Here is a 17,978-nt window from a genome sequence, read left to right on the forward strand (position 1 = left end):
GCTTTGGGAGATGGAGCTGTCAGGGTGATGTTGCTGTGTGTGCATGACTGGCTCGCTGGCTTATGCAAATCTGCCCTTGGATCAGGCTGGGCTCTCTCGGTTCAGAGGAGATCTGCTCAGTGTTCTGCCTCCCAAGTCAGCTGGAGGTGGCTCCCTATCTCTGAAGGGCACATGAGGAAGGCTTGGAGATAGGAGGTGCTGACAGCACCCCAGCCCTTGCCAGGGTGGTGATGTGCAGCCACGGAGAGGCTGGAAAAATAGGATCTGACACCCCTTGGGATGTGGTGAGGTCACCCTGACGACCAGGACACCAAGTTTCACAACTCCCATCGCATCCACTCCCAGTCTGGAGGATCTGGGATGTGTGATAGCTGGAGCCTGGGGAGGACTGGGTGCTTTGGAATGGCTCTTGGTCTCTGGGCAGATACAATCAGCTGATGCTTTCTGAAATGACTTGTGTGACAGTGGAGAAACGTCTTAGTCCCTTTCCCACCTGGAGAAGGGACTTGAACTGATGTTCCTGATGGTTTGTCTGGCTGGGCAGCCCTAACCCCTGATGCCTTTAGGTGATAAGATCTGGTAGGTGACCTCCAGAAACCCTGCAGTGAGTCCCAGCTTGCTGGCATCCAGCTTGCAAATTGCAGTGCTGTAAAATAAATCCCAAAAGGCCATCTGAGTGTGGCTCCAGGACAGCAAACAAGCCACAGTCTAGCCTTGGTTAACACTTTTTTTTGTTTCATGTCTGCCTTCACAGCAGCCAGAAATTGGGCTGCTGCTTGCGAGCTTTGATGTGAAGCCACGATGCTCCCGGTGGGACCATCCACATCCCCGGGGCCCAGCTCTCCTCCTGCCTGGGAAGGCTGCTGGAATCCCCACGGGATGTTTTTGGGTTTGGGGAGGGCTGCTGTTACCTCATCGCCGCTGCTGAACTCGGTGGCTGTGGGCTCTGGGGGAAATGCAGGTCATAAAAAGACCCAGCACAAAGGGAAATACGAACTCGAGTGTCGCTCTTTCTTTGGAAGACCCCTCTGGTTTTCATTAGGGTTTTGGGGCTCTGTTTTAAATCTCTTCAACAATGTTAAAAGCCCTGAGGTGAGATGGAGGACTCGTGGTGGAAAAACTATGGCCGGGATAGCAGTAGGAGAGTAAATGCCCTGCTGATATTCCTTGGATAAGGGATATGACACGGCAGGGGGGAGCTGTTCAGATCCTTCCTGATCCTTTTCAGGAAGGTCCTTGTGTGTTGTCAGTCTGTCTGCATGGTCTGCTTTGGCTTGAGGTGGGCAAACACCACTATTTTAGGTCAGTGTTTCCTTGCTGAGTGGGGCTCACCTGTCCCCAAAGTAACGTGGGGCTCTGTGTCCAGCCCTGGGGAACAACAACAGCACAAGGACGTGAAGCTGCTGCAGAGAGTCCAGAGGAGGCCCCGGAGCTGCTGCCAGGGCTGGAGCCCCTCTGCTCTGGAGCCAGGCTGGGAGAGCTGGGGGGGTTCCCCTGGAGAAGAGAAGGCTGCAGGGAGAGCTGAGAGCCCCTGGCAGGGCCTGAAGGGGCTCCAGGAGAGCTGGAGAGGGACTGGGGACAAGGGATGGAGGGACAGGACACAGGGAATGGCTTCCCAGTGCCAGAGGGCAGGGATAGATGGGATATTGGGAAGGAATTGTTGGCTGTGAGGGTGGGGAGGCCCTGGCACAGGTTGGTCAGAGAAGCTGTGGCTGCTCCTGGATCCCTGAAAGTGTCCAAGGCCAGGTTGGATGTGGCTTGGAGCAACCTGGGCTAGTGGAAGGTGTCCCTGCCCATGGCAGGGGGTTGGAACTGGATGGTCTTTAAAGTCCCTTTCAACCCAAATAATCGATTCTGTGGTGATTTGATATCTTGGCAGACTAACCAGCCTTTCTTGTTGGAATCTTTTATCTTTTAATGCTTCTTGTAAGCAGGGAATTTGTGTCCTGGAGTGAAAAAAAAACCAAACCAAAAAAACCCCACAACTCAAACCACAAAACCAAACCCCAAATAATACTAAGAAACCACTTCATAACTTTGCCATGTTCTCTGCAAATGGACTGGATGTTTTTTTCTCAGCTCTCCTGGAGGGTTGTTTATTGTCTGCCTCTGATCACTATCTCCTGGCAGCAAGTCAGAGTTTCCTTTGATTTGACAGCGTTTGGAAATGAATTCTGCAAGGAAAGCTTGTGATCTGCAGCTGTCACAAGTGCCACTTGCTCCAAGGATGAATGCTTGGAGGCAGGGAATTGGCTATGGAAGGTGGCTGTGCATAGCTGGGGCTGTCATACTCATAGGAGGAAAGTTAGAACGACACAAGTGAGATAAAACAGAGGAGTTTGGCAGGGCTTTGGTAGAATATAATATATATATATATTCCCTTTCAGCTGTGTAGCATAACTGCTTTCCCTGTGGGACCAGCTGCTGCTCTGAGGCTGGGGGTGGGATGTTAATGGAAGTTGTCAGAGGAAAAAATGGGAGTCTTTTTGAAGCCTTTGCCTTGGCCATCTTGCAGCTGAAAGATCAAATCCCAGCAAAGGCATCACTTCAGCCCTTTTCTACTCCCAAGTACCAGGTGAACTTTCAGGCCTGATTTTAAGTTTCTTTCAGGGCCGGGAGCTGCTGTTTGGGCCCACTCTGAGATGTGCTTTCAGCAGCAACAAGGGCAGAAATGGGCAGCGTTTCTTACATTGTGATCATTCTTAATTGGTGCGGGACAGGGAGGTCTGGAGTGGAGTTACACCTCACCTGTGTGGCTGCCCTGCTGAAGGGGAAAGTGCCTGTAATTCCTTGAGCAAGGAGATTGTAATCTCGCATTAGTAAACATTTAAATGTGAATTGTGGAGTAAATGATGTTGCAAGGGAGGTCTGGAGATCTTCTAGTTCAACCCCTTGCTCCAAGGTGGCTTTTAAAGCTTTCTAAGAGCCAAGGATGGGAGACTCTCCCACCCCGCTGAGGCTTGGATTTAGTGCTTAAACATGGTTATTAATAAAGAAATACACACAACTCGTTATGATCGAGTTGGCATTCCCATTTTTGACTTCTGAAGACTGTTAGAGCTGCTTGCTTTAAGACTGGTTAAAAATCTTGCAGCACTGTATGAGGGGGGGTGTAGCTTTAGTTATCTAGTTATTTAGTTAGCTCAGTTATCTCTTCAGAATTTCCTCCTGCTCTAGACAGGGCAGAACAGAACCCAAAATAGCCTAAGATCAGTCAAGTAAGAGCTTAAATATTGCCATGAATCACAAAGGAATGGGGGTGATCCTGCACTGCCTTGTCCTGAATGCTGTGGGCTCTTGGTTGTCTGAAAGTGTTGCCTGTACTGCAAACTGGCTCATAGGTGTCTGTGCCAAAAGGGGGGTCACACTGAGAACCCTGATCCATAAAGTATGGAACACCTGTCCCATGAGGAAAGGCTGGGACAGCTGGGGGGTTCCCCTGGAGAAGAGAAGGCTCCAGAGAGAGCTGAGAGCCCCTTGCAGGGCCTGAAGGGGCTCCAGGAGAGCTGGAGAGGGACTGGGGATGAGGGATGGAGGGACAGGACAAGGGGGAATGGATTCAGACTGGCACAGGGATATTGGGAAGGAATTGTTGGCTGTGAGGGTGGGGAGGCCCTGTGCCAGGTTGGGCAGAGAAGCTGTGTCTGTCCCTGGATCCCTGGAAGTGTCCAAGGCCAGGTTGGACGGGGCTTGGAGCAACCTGGGCTAGTGGAAGGTGTCCCTGCCCATGGCAGGGAGTTGGAACTGGAAACTCTTTAAGGTCCCCTCCAACCCAAACCATTCTGTGACTGTACGGATTTATGATGAGCAAACCCACAGCTTTCTCTGTTTCCCTGGACCTTGACAGATCAGAAATGTCTGATGGCATCCTCCAGGATATTTCAAGAATGACAATAACCACCCCCCATCTCAGTGCATCCTTGCAATACTTTTAAATACTGGCATTTCCCCAAATAACTCTCTCCCTCCTCCGTTCCTGGAGGAGAGATGACGCACTCGCCTGTGAGGGAGGTGAGCTGATGCTCAGGCTCACTCTTGTCTTGCATCAAGGTGACAAACAAAAGGTTTAAGTCCACAGCAAACAGGCTGGAGCTTGGTATGAGCTCTCAGATTACTCATAATTGAAAGGCTTAAAACTTTTATGCACCAGCTGCTGCTTTAGCACTAAAACACTGAGCTGCTCTGGGCAGTCAGCCCATGGACTTGTGAGCTGAAGGCTTTCACCTGCACAGACAGCAAGACCAGAGGATTCCTCCTGGTCTCCTGGGGTGATTTCCTGAATTCCTTTGTTATGTGGCCAGGCTTGTTAATGTGGCAACTCTGCCCTGGCCCTGCCTTGTTTCCTAATCTGGTGGTAACTCTGGCGTGACAGACACTTATTTCAAGTAGAAGTGTCTGTATCTGATGTCTCATTAGGGTTTCAACAGTGTTATGCAAATGTTTGTTCTAGTCCTAACAAGATGTTTGAGCCCATGTCTGTGGAGCTTTGCTTGTGCTTATTTTTTTGTTAGGGAGTCAGACTTGTGTGATTCTTGCTGCGGGTCCAGCTCTGCTCTGATAGGACTAGGCATAGATAAATTTTTTTTCCCAAATGGATATATTTGCCTGTGTTCAGTGGTGGTTCAAAGTGGGTCTGGCTGAGATGGCTGGTTTATGGCATGCTGAGGAACATGCCCTAGATCTGAGCAGCTGGACAAGGCTGTGTGTCTGCTGAAACTGTCCTTAAGACTGGTTCTTAACAAGCTGGGTAGCTAAACCACCTGGCTAAATCAGCAGCCAAGGGTAAAAGGAGTGAGTGCTGGGCTTTCCCTTTTTTCTTAGTGTTTCAGAGTTTCTCCCAGTGTTTGTCCATAACACTCCAGCCCCAAAACTTCCTGTTTCTGTCCATCACTGATGGGTTCAGCTGCTGTTTCTCTTTGCTCATGGGAATGGGGCAGAGCACTGCAGTTGATCCCTGGGGCTGAAGTGCTGGGAGATACCAGTCCCAACACATCTGGGTCTGCTGGTGCTGATGACAATTTGTATTTGCAGTAAGGTCTTGGGTTGGAATCTGATATCTGAGTAGTCAGAGCCTCCACATGTCTACACAAACAGGCTTGTACACCAATATCTTTTTGTGTCTGCTTGTGCAAAGAGATCTTTGGATTAATCCTAGGGACTATTGGTTTATTAATCTCTGGATTCCTGTGTTCTTGCTGTTACAGCTTCCCTTCAAGTTATCTATCCTCTCGAAAAGCAGGAACATCTCTCCTGTGAATAGGAGGGTTTGGCTGCTCAGGTCCCATCAGCCCACTGGCATCCTCCCCCAGGATGAGGGAATTAAGGAATGAGTCTGTAACAGGAAAGCAGCACAGGGATGCCCGTGCAGCACAGATGAAATGGCTGCTCTCTGTGTGCTGGATCCTTGCAGCTGATGCTTGCTCAGCCTGGGGGGGCCCTTTCATTTGGAACCAAAATGAAAACAAATGTCAAAGTCTTCCCAAGCTGCCGCTGTGATTGAAGGAGGTGCTTGGACCTCAGGAATGTTCCTGTGTGCTCCATGAGCTGTCACAGCTCTGGAAGGATCCAAACTGATGGGGGCTCCCAGCACTGTGTGCAACCAGACCTTGTCGCCCCGAGATCTATTGTAGTCTCTGCACTGGGTGTTTGAAGTGGGCTGATAACTATGCAGGAGGTGTTCCCAGCTGCTTTTCCCCCTGAAGGAAGGTGGGATTTATGTAACGGTGCCACGTGCGTCCTTCCTCTAACAACCAACTGCAGCCAGACCTGACAGGTGATCCCAAAGCCTTTTACAAGACTAAAAGGAAAGGGCAACACGGAGGGAAGTCACTAACCAGCATTCCTGCTAGGAGGGTCTGCTTGTACTGTGGTGGATGTTGAGGAATCCACCTGTGATTTTTTTTTATTTTTTTTTTTAATCCAGGGATAAATTTAAGCCATAGAATCATGGATTCACAGAATGGTTTGGGTTGGAAGGGACCTTAAAGCTCATCTCGCTCCACCCCCTCCACCCTGGGCAGGGACACCTTCCACTAGCCCAGGTTGCTCCAAGCCTTATCCAGCCTGGCCTTGGACACTTCCAGGGATTCAGGGGCAGCCACAGCTTCCCTGAGCAGAACAAAAGTCACTGAGTTTGGTTCTGCTTCTCAAGGAAACACTTGTTTATCCAATGCTAGTCTCAAATACAAGTGTCCTGTCCAACTTGGATTATGCAGCCACTTCTAACCGGCCTCCCCTCCCTAATTCCTTGATGTTGGGGAGGGTTGGAAGTCACCCTTTGAGTGTTCAGAGCACTGCACCTCATTAGATAATGTTTGCTGGAGGGGGAATGTGGTTGTATTAAATTTCTACTCTGACGAATGTAATTCTGTGCAGTTGAACCTTTATCCTTTGGCTGGTGTGTTTTGTGATGACTGATGGGACGTGACAGGAGTGACAAGACAAGGGGGAATGGATTCAGACTGAGAGAGGAGGTTTAGATTAGATATTAGGAAAAAATTCTTCCCTGTGAGGGTGGGAAGGCCCTGACACAGGTTGCCCAGAGAAACTGTGGCTGCCCCTGGATCCCTGGAAGTGTCCAAGGCCAGGCTGGATGGGGCTTGGAGCAATTTGGGATAGTGGAAGGTGTTCCTGCCCGTGGCAGGGGGTGGAATGAGATGATCCTTAAGGTCCCTTCCAACCCAAATCATTCCATGATTCTATGACAAAACTGGTCTGCAGCAAAGCTGACATGAGATGGGAATGCAATCCCTCCAAAAACCTTGTTCCCTCTGATCTTGGAGCATGTGCCCAAAGCAGTTGTGCAAGTGGGTTTTAAGGACACTGGCTTGCAGGAAAAAGGATGTTTTGGTGGACACAGAGCAATGTTCCTGTTGCTTCAGGAAAACAAGGATACATCCAGGTGATGTAAGACCTGAGAGCAGCTGGAGGGTTTGCTGAAGGCTCCTTTGTGTCCACACAAAGTACATGTAAATCCAGACACAGCCTGGGGGCTGAGCTGAGGGTTGAACCTTCCCCAGTATTGATATCAACCTGTTTCTGGGTTGGAAAGCCAGGGGATCATCCTAACTAGATGAGACACATTCTCTGTCTTGTTGTCAGCAGGTCCACGGTGTGTCCTTTTCACCTTTCTGCTGGTCCTGTTGTTACCTTTAAACCTACAGGAAATGTTTTAAAGGGATTTGCTGCACCCAGGAGTTGTTACAGGGATGATCTGCAGAACAAGTCCAAGTTGTTTGACATATTTGGGGCAGGGCTGAGACCACTAACAAGCACTTGGCTTGACAGGGACCGGGAAGAAAGACTGTTCAATCTGTCCTGTACTGAAAGTACAGCTGTCTTGGGCATAGCAGGATTGTGGAATTGCTAATGAGGGCTCTGCCCAGGTTGGGGATCCAAAAAAACCTCATTTATGATGATTTTAGGTAACAATGAAACCAATCTCACTGTAAACAGGTTTGGTTTTTTGTCTCAGTAAACAGACACTGAGTGCTGTGAAAGCTGAACTGCAAGGGGTGACATTTAGGGGTAGACTCCAGTTCTGGCCAGGTTTCATTACCTTCCTGCAAGCCATTAATTCAATAAAGCAGTGTAATAGATCCATTCCTGCCTCGTTTTTAGATGCTATCATGTGCTTTTATTGTACCCTGAATAAGTTATGAAAAACTTTGTGTGGATGGAGGGCTGGCAAGGGCTAGAAAAACAAGGCAAAAGCACAAAAAAATTGACCTTCTTAAGAGTGTGGGCTGACAGAAAGGGCAGAAAAAGCTGCCGGGGTCGGACCTGAGGTAAAGTTTGCATAATGTTTACTTCTAGTTGCTTACATTTCTAACAAACCTCAAAACACTTGACAGAGCTCTTTGTTTTTAGCTCGAAAGTGAGACTGGATAAACTGAAGCAATCAGGTCTCTGAAGAAAGGGGTGGTATGTTAGTCTTGGTCAGGGGTGGATTTTCTCCTTTAAAGCTCTGCTCGTCTCTGATGAGAAGCAGGTACACTTGGCTGCCACCAGAAATGGTGGAATTCTCAGATGCCCCAATTAAGCCTTTGCAGTTCATTACCAAGTGTTCATTTTAAGCATAAAATGCCATAGTCGGGTGTCACCAGATTTTGTTTGAAGCTTCTTTGAAGGAAGAATATGAGATCAGAGTTCTGACTTCTCCTCCAGCATCTGCCATGAGAGACAGACTGCTTGGAACTCGTGCATGTGTCACTGGTGTTGATTATAAGCTTGGAACTGGAGATGCCTTCTTCATCTGAAGGTTCTAGACATCAGATGGGCAGGCATTAAACTGGGTATTTGTATTTATAACCTTTTCACCCTGTATTGCTGCTGACAACTGATTGATGTCTCTTGGTACCGTGTAGGCCCCTCTCCAGAGCAGGAAATCACAGAGCCATGGAATGATTTGGGTTGGAAGGGATTGTAAAGCTCATCCAATTCCACCCCCTGCCATGGGCAGGGTCACCTTCCACTAGCCCAGGTTGCTCCAAGCCCCGTCCAACCTGGCCTTGGACACTTCCAGGGATCCAGGGGCAGCCACAGCTTCTCTGGGCAACCTGTGCCAGGGCCTCCCCACCCTCACAGCCTGGAATTCCTTCCCAATATCCCATCTATCCCTGCCCTCTGGCAGTGTGAAGCCATCCCCCCTTGTCCTGTCACTCCATCCCTTGTCAATAGTCTCTCTCCATCTTTCCTGTAGCTCCTTGAGGTCCTGGAAGGCCACAATTAGGTCACTCCAGAGCCTTCTCTTCTCCAAGCTGAACAATCCCAACTCTCCCAGCCTTTCCTCCCAGCAGAGCTGCTCCATCCCTCTGATCATCTTGGTGCCTCCTCTGGACTTGCTCCAATAGGTCTTTGCCTCCCAAGAGGAAATCTGTGGAGCAATCCCTGCCCGTGTTGGTGGAACCATCCCTTGCTGACCTCGTGACCGCAGCTCACGCTCTCCCACCTCTGCTCCCAAAGCGTGAAGGAAAACTGCACAATCCCCAGACACCAGGGTTAGACAAATGTTGAGCAAGGCTTTGCAAAGCTGCTGTTTGGGCTCTGTTTTCCCTGGAACATAACACCCAACACTCATCTTGATGCCAAATTGTCGGAGGCGCTCAGGCCACAAAGGCGAGCGCTCGGGAGCGCGGGATAATGGAATTAATGCTTTCTGTTTTATGGAGCAATAATTAAACGCTGCCTTATGCTCTCTCTCTCTCTCTCTCGCTCTCAAAATAAGAACAACTTGCAGAGGCTAATCCCTGCCTGCCACTGGGAAAGTGTTTCTCACTGTGCCTCTGGGGTCATTGCTGTCCATCAGTGGGTCTGTGTTCCCAGGGCTGCTGGGCGGATCCTGCTCCATAAATTAACGGCCTCCAACAGCAAAGGGCTCTTCCAGTTGAGCGGAACTAGCCATGCAAAATAAGAGTTTGACCAGTATCTCTCCTGACAAGGAGGATGAGGGAAATAAAGATTCCCCCCCAACCCCCCTATGATAGAGAAAGGAATGTCGGATGTGGCTTTGAGCAACCTGGCCTCATGAAAGGTCTCCCTGATGATGGCAGGGGGTTGGAACGAGATTGTCTTTAAGGTCCCTTCCAATCCAAACCATTCCATGATTCTTGGGTTGGTTATGGAGCCAGTAGGGGACTTCTTGCCACCTTTGTCTTGACGTTGCCCCTTATTTACAACTCCTTGGCGTTCCCAAGTTGCTACTCTGGCCCTACCAGCTTCAAGCCTGGCTTTTGAACCTCTTTCAGTCACCAATTCTCTCGGTGTATCTCCTGCTGTTGCCTATTTTCCCTGCTTTTTTTTGCTGCCTCCTGCTCATTCCCTCCTGCTTGCCCCATACCTGCTCCCAATTTCCCTCTGCAAAGCCGAAACCCTCGAGGTCTTAAATCCTAAAGTCTTAAGGGCTGTTGAGCATATGCAATTTAGTCGCTTTTTTTTCCTCCTCCCCTCCAAAGGCTTTTATAATTTGCCCGGATTTTCGGCGATGACAAAAATGAAATTTGACACACAAAGCTGTCCCTCGCTTCATTAGAGTCCCTGGTCTTAAATCATGGGGTCCAAGGCTTTTCAAAAAAAAAAAACAACAACAACCACCAAAAAAAAAAGCCACCAGAAATTGAACAAAACAATGTGTTTATTCCCATGCTGCTTTCTGAGAAGCAGTTGAATTCACATGTTCCAAAACAACTGTGCCCCAGGCAGACCCGGCTGGCATGTGAACCTCCATCCTGAACAGCCAGCACTTGGTGAATTTATAAGCAACTGAAAACAGAAGTGGGAAGGGTTAGGCAGCCTTGATAATCCTGTCCCGAGATGCAGGCTCGGGAGGAAGGTTATCTCTTTGAAAAAGTCTTCAGGAGTAAAATATAACTCGAGTCCTGCCGAGCTCCCGTAAGAACACGGGGGATTTAATTCAGAATTCAGGCTTTGCCTCACTGCAGCCCTCCACAGACCCCACGTCACTCCCGTTGAAACAGCCCAGTATTCTCGAGCCCACCACAATAGCACAAAAGACAAATGGAAGCGATTGTGTGCTCCAGAGTCAATTCTCCTTAATGGATGCCTTTCTGGGGTCATGGGCCATGTGGCCCTCCCTTAGATATACAATCAGGCCCTGAAAGAACATTGTCTGCTGGAGGACTTCCTCTGACACACCACCCTGCTGAAACAGCACGACAAGGGCCGTGTTTCATTTTTTTCAAAGAGCTGCATTCGGCCAACTTTGTAATTAGGACAATGAGGGAGACGTATCTCTAAAGCAGCGTGGCTTTTAATGGTTGATTTATTTTTAAGAATGGGTGTGATTCAACAACTTCTTAAAAACTTCATCTCCTACTGTCTGTGTCTTAAGGAATGAGCCTGGTGTTGATGTAGTGGTTCTTTAAATGGAAGGCTGGAGCTGGCTGACTTCACTGGGGTTTTTTTTTTTTCTTGAGTGAGGTTTTATCAATGTGGTGCCAGTGTCTGGGTTCTCAGGACTTGCTCCTTGGCCTCGGTGTCACCAGCAGTCTCGGTGTGTTCCTCTGCCCTGCTCCAGCCCGTGCCTTGCCATGGAGATGTTTCCTGTGAGAGGTCAGTGGTGTTTGTCTGCTCTGACAGGGGGTGTGAGCTCTGTGACAGCCCAAGTGCCTGTGTGTTCAGCAGCTCTCTTGGAAGGGGGCTGTGCTCTCCCAGTTTTGGGGGCTGGGGGTGGGAAAGACGTGCAGAGCGTTACAGGCTTTTTTTCCTGCCTGGCTGCCCAGGTTATGGTCTGTTCCTTGAGGCTTCATGGCGGGCTTTGGTAGTTTTTTGAAGTGTTCCAGAAGGCACTGACAGCTTTCCAGTACCTAAAGGAGCTCCGAGAAAGCTGGAGAGGGTATTTGGACAAGGGATGGGGGACAGGACAAGGGGAAATGGATTCAAACTGGTAGAGGGCAGGGTTAGATGGGATACTGGGGAGAAATTCTTTACAATGAGGGTGGTGAGGCCCTGGCACAGGTTGTCCAGTGAAGCTGTGGCTGCCCCTGGATCCCTGGAAGTGTCCAAGGCCAGGTTGGACGGGGCTTGGAGCAACCTGGGCTAGTGGAAGGTGTCCCTGCCCATGGCAGGGCATTGGAATGAGATGATTCTTAAGGTCCCTTCCAACCAAATCATTCTGTGATCTCATTTTTTTCATTGTTTTGCCCATCATTTGTGTCAGGTCTGTAGCAGGTTGGTAACTTCTGCAGCCCAAACACCCAACAGGCACTGGAGGTTCCTTGCTATCCTTCATCCTGGACAGGAAAGAATGAAGCAAGAACAGTTGTGATGCTCAACTTACAGAGGTTCCTCTTCTTCCTTGCTGCCTTTTTCCTGCCACATCTCTGGTACTGGAGCAGAGGGACCTCTGCCCTTCTCTGCCAGGGCTTTCTGCCCTCCTGTTTCCCTCCTGGAAAAGTGTCACATGAGTAATCCTTCCTGTACAACACCTCTAGAGAACTTTTTTCCAGGCCTGAATTATGCTCTCAGGTTCTGAATTATGCTGGCAATCAAGGCATGGTGCTCCCAGCAGGGCCTGGGCATTGGTTTTTGCAGTAGGGAAGATGAATTCTAGTGGTTGATCTGTGTCTGTTAAGATTGCCTCAAGTCTTATGTCGATTTAGCTGCTTCTGTTTCCATCAGAAAAACTGTTCCTCCAAAATTTTGGCTGCTTGGGTGTGGTAGTCAGAGTATCTGCTATCTCAAGCTGAAACCCTACACCTCCACTTATGTGCATCATTATATATGATATATATATATTTTGCCTTCCTCTACTGTCCAAGCTTCTCGTGCTCTGAGCCCTAAAAGCAGCTGAGTGTTTAATGTGAACGTGGGTGCCAAGCTTTGAGATGGACAAAGCTGACCACCAGCTTCCCCCCTCCACCCCTGGCTGCTTCAAAATCAAGCTGCACTTGTTGTTGGAGACTTTTTAAATTGCTCTTGGCATCTTGGGTGGGCTGAGCATCTCCCTGAGAAGTCCTCGAAGGGTCTTGCTTGTGCTGATGTTCCTCAGTGCCTGGCGTGGGCGAGCAGCACTGAACTCCCCGCAGAGCTCCATGGTAACAAGAAATGGCATTAACAAGGAAAATAGCCAGTTCTCCTGCTCACTCACTCCTGAAAAATAGCCTTGGAGCTGGAGGAGCACATGCCTGGATCAGGTGTGACCTGGGGTGAAACTCAAGTGGTCACTTCCCCCACTTTGTGGACCTACAGCCCAAGTTCTGTTCTCCTGTCACGATGTGCTCTGGGGCAGGGGATGAGACTTTGCTCTGCAGGGTCCTCTGGAGCTGGGGTAGGTTCATGAAGGGACCAAGGAAGGGCAGGAATGAGCACAGGGAGAGCACATCCAAGTCGTGGCTGCTCCAGGTATCACCCACACCTTGGGAGCATCCAGAGAAATGCACTCCTTGGTTTTGATTTCATCCTGACCACCTGAAGGGGCTGCTGTCAGTGTGGGATGGGGAAGCAAGCAGGAGAAAAAGGATAAAAAAAGGGTATTTTCTCCAAGCCATAATATTTCCATTTCCCATTAGAGGCTAGAAAGCATTGGTGAGGTTTATTTTTTTTAAATTTATTTTTTCATCACCTCTGACTTTCAAAAGCCAATGGTACATTTTGTACCCTTGAAGATGGTGGGGTTTTTTGGCAGTTTGTGTGTGCTGCCATCACTAGAAACATAGAAAGGCTTCACCTTCTGTGCTGAAAGAGTTGAGGACTTGCCTTTATGTACAGGCAGACTCGACATCAAGGTGAAAAATTCCAGGTTGGAGGAGACCAGGTCTTGTTTACTGAAGATGCTGTTCAGTGCCTAGAAACTGGTGAGCACTTCAGCTGGCCAGGCAGTGCAAGGGTTGTCCTCACATCACAGATTTCAGAGAAATCTGGAGCACTGAATTTTTATCAGCAACAACAGGATTCTGTTGCTGATCTTTATTTATTGATTTTGTTAACACAGAGCAGAGAAACCGTGAACCTGAATAAAGGTAACTCCAAAGCATTAAATACTTGTTTCTGACAAGTTAGAGGCTTTTTTCCAGTTGTTGGTTTTTTGTTTTCCTTTTTGTTTCTGGTAATGAGGATCTTCTAGGCTGACTGAAGAGCCATGAAAAGCCCCATGGTGTTGCCCCCCACCACATTTAGTTTAAATGTATGTGTGACTCCCATCCTGATGATCAGGGGATGAAAACTTCACAGAGGTGGTGCTGGAAAGGCACTTGGAAGTGAGACCCTTTCCTGATGAAAAGCTTAAATTATTTTCCCTGCTGAATTGCCTGAGCTTTTATTTTTAATTGGCTTTTTTTTTTTGGAGTACTTTATGATGGCACTTAAATAACACTTTCTACCTCAAAAGCACTCAAAGTGTGCATTAAATTCTGCTGTAACTGTTAGGAAATCAGACTTCTGGCTATTGGCAGGAAAAGAATGTGATGCTTTGGTATTTGAGTCATTCACTACCTGAAATAGTCCAGGCTTGGGGGTCTGGCAGAGAGTTATGGGGCCCAAGTGTGACACAGAGATGGAGGAAGGAGACCAGCACAGGCACAGGAAGCTTGGAATGATGAGCACTGATTCTCTGGGGCAGGTTTCTGTTAACACAACTATTCCTTGAGTAATTTTCAGCTGGAGCTTTTGTCTCACTTCTTCTGTGTGGATATTCTAAACAGTACATGCTGTACCAGAGACTGAGAAATGCACTACAGGGAAGGGATGTATCCACTCTCTGTGGATCCTTCTCCCAGCAGAAAAGGCTTTATAACCAGAATTAGTAAAAATACAAAGGCAGGAGTTGTGTGAGGTTGATTTCTGTCTTGCTCAAGTTGATTTTTTAAACAAGCAAAGAGGGTTTGTGTTGTGGGTTTTTTTCCCTTAAGCAAACCTCCTTTGGCAGAGGGGAAGAAGAGATTTCTTTCAATTCCAAGGGTTTCAGCTGAACTGGCACCCTCACCAGTTCCTCAGCTCTGTGTACTTGTGGGTGACAGCTCCTTTCTCCTGAAGGAAGGAAAGTCTGAGCAGCAACTGCACATCTTGTGTTTGTTTTGTCTTTGTTGCCATGACTTTACCCCTTTTTTCTCAGCTGATGCCTTGTTAGCTTGGTTAATCCCTTCCCCTCTTGGAAAACACTGCATTTTCAGCTGCTCCAGCAAGCTGAAAACCACATTGATCATTAATTCTGGTGTCTTTGTGTCGATACTTGCACATCTCAAGTGTACATTGTTCCCACTGCTGATTTTTGTGGCGGTACCACAGCACTGTAATTCCCTCTGCTTTTTCCTCTAGTTGCTATTAGCTGGAAGTAGGACTTGAGCTCCTTTCCTGCTGTCAGATGCATCAATAAGTTGTCACTTCCCTGCAGAACTAAAGATCTGCCTCTGGTGTGTGCAGCTGACTGTCAGCCTGAGCTTGGTGTGGCTTAATCTTCATCACCAAATGCCCCAAAAACCCTCTTGTTCAACTCTTCCAGGGTGCCCTGTGTGTCACAAGTCTCCCATATTTTACTTCACTGTCTCCAAAATAACTTTTGCCCTCTCCACTTTCCACCTTCAAGGGGGGTGGGTTGCTTATTTATCTAGATTTTTTTTTAATATATACAGGCATCTGTTTGTGGTGTCCTTCTGTTGATATACAAGCACCTCACCTGGGAGGCTGGATAATTAGGATGTCCCTGATGTAAATCAGTAGCTGTAAGAGCTGGGATAGTGTTTGCCAGGAATACTTGACTCTGAAAACAAACCACTTGGAAGCTGAGCCTCTTAGGAAAATGTTTAATTCCTTAAAAATAGGAATAGCTTTGCTTTCACCTTCAAAAGGAAATAGGAGAGAGCTCTGGTGCAAATCAGTCTGTGCACAGAGCATCAAGAAACCAAATGCCTCAATCTTATCATGGAATAGTTTGTGTTGGAAGGGACCTTAAGGATCATCTCATTCCACCTCCCTGCCATGGGCAGGGACACCTTCCACTAGCCCAGGTTGCTCCAAGCCCCATCCAGCCTGGCCTTGGACACTTCCAGGGATCCAGGGGCAGCCACAGCTTCTCTGCCCAACCTGGGCCAGGGCCTCCCCACCCTCACAGCCAGGAATTCCTTCCCAATACCCAATCTAAATCTACTCTCTGTCAGTTTGAATCCATTCCCCCTTGTCCTGTCACTCCATGTCCTTTTCCAAAATCCCTCTCCAGCTCTCTTGGAGCCCCTTTAGGTACTGGAAGGCTGCTAAAAGTTCTCCCTGGAGCCTTCTCTTCTCCAGGCAACAGAGTTGTCCTCCCATGCCCTGTGAACAGCCAGGTTGCTGCTGGATGTGTTGCCTTCTGTCAGAAATGCTGGAAGGGGTGACTTAGGTCCTGCAAAGGTTCTTGGAGGAGAAAAGGTCTGTTTGTGTAGCCCTGACCCTGCCTCGAAGTCCACACGCAGACAAAAACGAGCTGGAGGGTGTTCAAATGTCACGAGCACACCACAGTCACTTGGTCTCCCCGACTCTGCAGCTGAGGGAACGTGTGTGTGACATGTTTTTGGAGGAGCCTTAAAGGACAGGCTGGTCTGATATTCAAACATGCACCCAGGGAGGCGGGTTGGTTGTGTCTTGGAGAAGAATTGGAGTTTATTTGCTTGTTTGGATCATTGCTCCACCACCACTTGCAGCATGAAATATGAATTTGGAGAACAAGCAACAGAATGGCTCCAGTGACTGCAGGCAGATGTGGGGTGGGGGGATGTGTGTGATGCTCATTTAATGAGCTCTGCTTTTAAACACTGAATATTAAACTAGCTATGCATTCACATCCCCTGTAACCCTTAGAGAGCCTTGGACCTGTGGGTTCTTATTTAATTGCAGCTTTTAGTTAAAACTGTGCAGGTTGGTGTGAGAGAATTGAGGGGAATCTTGAAAAAACAGTGTTTTGAAGAGCAGCACCGGGAGTTTGGCCCTGCTTTTCACTTCTGAGGGGGTTTGGAGGGTTTTGAAGCATTAGCTGCTGCTTGAGTGAATTAAAAACCAAGAGTGTTGTTCTTTACCTCCCTGATGTGAGAAAGAGCAACCTTGTGCCCCAGGGTGACAAGTCAGGCAGCAGTTCCTCTCCCAGAGTTACTTCTGAGGTGACATGACAGGGTCTGCTCTCCCTGACACAAGGCTGGATGACCTCATGGAAGAGCAGCTCCAAATACAACTTCTGCTAAAACATGTGGTTTTAGCTGCATCTAGAGTCCAGCTAAAGCCAATCTGGCACTGACAGCTTAAAAATTAATCTGTGGTGGTTGTTTATTGGGTTTTTTTTTTGTTTGCTGTCTTACTATGAACAAATATAAACATCCTTCTCTATCCAGGCGCTGGCAAAAGCAGAGCAGGGGATTAAAAAAGTTAACACCCACCCTGTTTTGCCCAAAAACCTCTTAGAAAATAACTAGTGCTGCATGGTAAGCTGAACTATTTACAAGTCTACTTTTGCTCCTGATGAGAGGGGAGAGGGGAAAAAAAACCCCAACTTTAATACCTCTAGTACCTTAGTGAATTCTGCACAAACTGGGCATAACCTGGAGCACTCGGATGCAGGTCCAGGGATACCCTCAGTGGGAAAAGGTTTATGGGCACCAATTCTTCTGTCTGCCTAAAACAAGCTCTGTGACTCCCTGGAGGTCTCTCCATAATGCTGGGTTTAGAAGTGGGAAGGTAAAACCATTCTAGTTGCTCTGGTGACTGATATCTGAGGTAAAAAAATCTCCCAAAATTAGGAAACGTGGGGTTTAATTATTAGGGTGTGGTGGGGTTAGTGAGGTTTGTGTTAAATGGCCACTAGTGACCACACCATTCTAATCTCTGCTTATGTTACCAGGTATTATCTTAATACAGATGCACTGGTATCATGTGAGCATTTAAAATTAAATTTAACTGAAGGGCCCCCTCGGGGTAAGGTCATATCTCCATTACATGGCACTCCAAATAACCTCTCTCAGGTAGCTGAAATCCCCTGTGGGCAGCTGAGCCTTTGGGTCTCTGCAGCTGGAATCTGCTGAGCAAAACCAGCCTGATCCACTGAAATCAGCCCTTCCCTGGGTGTCCCTGGACATCTGGGGCTTTCCTCTTGAACAGTATGGATGGATTTCTGACAGGAGGATGGAGCCAGGTGGGGGTCGGGCTCTTCTCCCAGGTAACAAGTGACAGGACAAGAGGAAACGGCCTCAAGATGCCCCAGGGGAGGTTTAAGTTGGATATTAAGGAAATTTCCTTCACCCAAAGGGTTGTCCAGCCCTGGCACAGCTGCCCAGGGCAGGGGTGGAGTCCCCATCCCTGGAGGGATTTCAAAGCCCTGTGGATGTGGCACTTGGGGACATGGGTCAGTGGTGGCCTTGGCAGTGCTGGGGAATGGTTGGACTCGATCTTGGAGGGCTTTTCCAGCTTCAGGGACTCTATGGCTGTCTGGGAAGCTGGGGGAGAAGAGATGAACCTCGTGACCTGTGCACTGTAGGTGCTGTGATGTTGCAGGGCAGAGGGGG

General features: G+C 48.4%; 1 protein-coding gene across 1 annotated transcript in view; it reads left to right on the forward strand.

Annotated features, from left to right (window-relative positions):
• Positions 1–10,925: 10,925 nt before the first annotated feature.
• The window catches only part of SLC4A11 (solute carrier family 4 member 11), a 123,428-nt gene continuing 116,375 nt past the window's right edge, over positions 10,926–17,978 (forward strand). Inside the window, exon 1 of the mRNA XM_027705563.1 lies at positions 10,926–11,070. Within this exon, the coding sequence (XP_027561364.1) occupies positions 11,049–11,070 (22 nt within the window). The 5' untranslated portion in view covers positions 10,926–11,048. The remainder of the gene's footprint in view (positions 11,071–17,978) is intronic.

Source organism: Neopelma chrysocephalum, unplaced genomic scaffold, assembly GCF_003984885.1.
Source record: "Neopelma chrysocephalum unplaced genomic scaffold, ASM398488v2 Primary Assembly neopelma1_345, whole genome shotgun sequence".
NCBI lineage: Eukaryota > Metazoa > Chordata > Aves > Passeriformes > Pipridae > Neopelma > Neopelma chrysocephalum.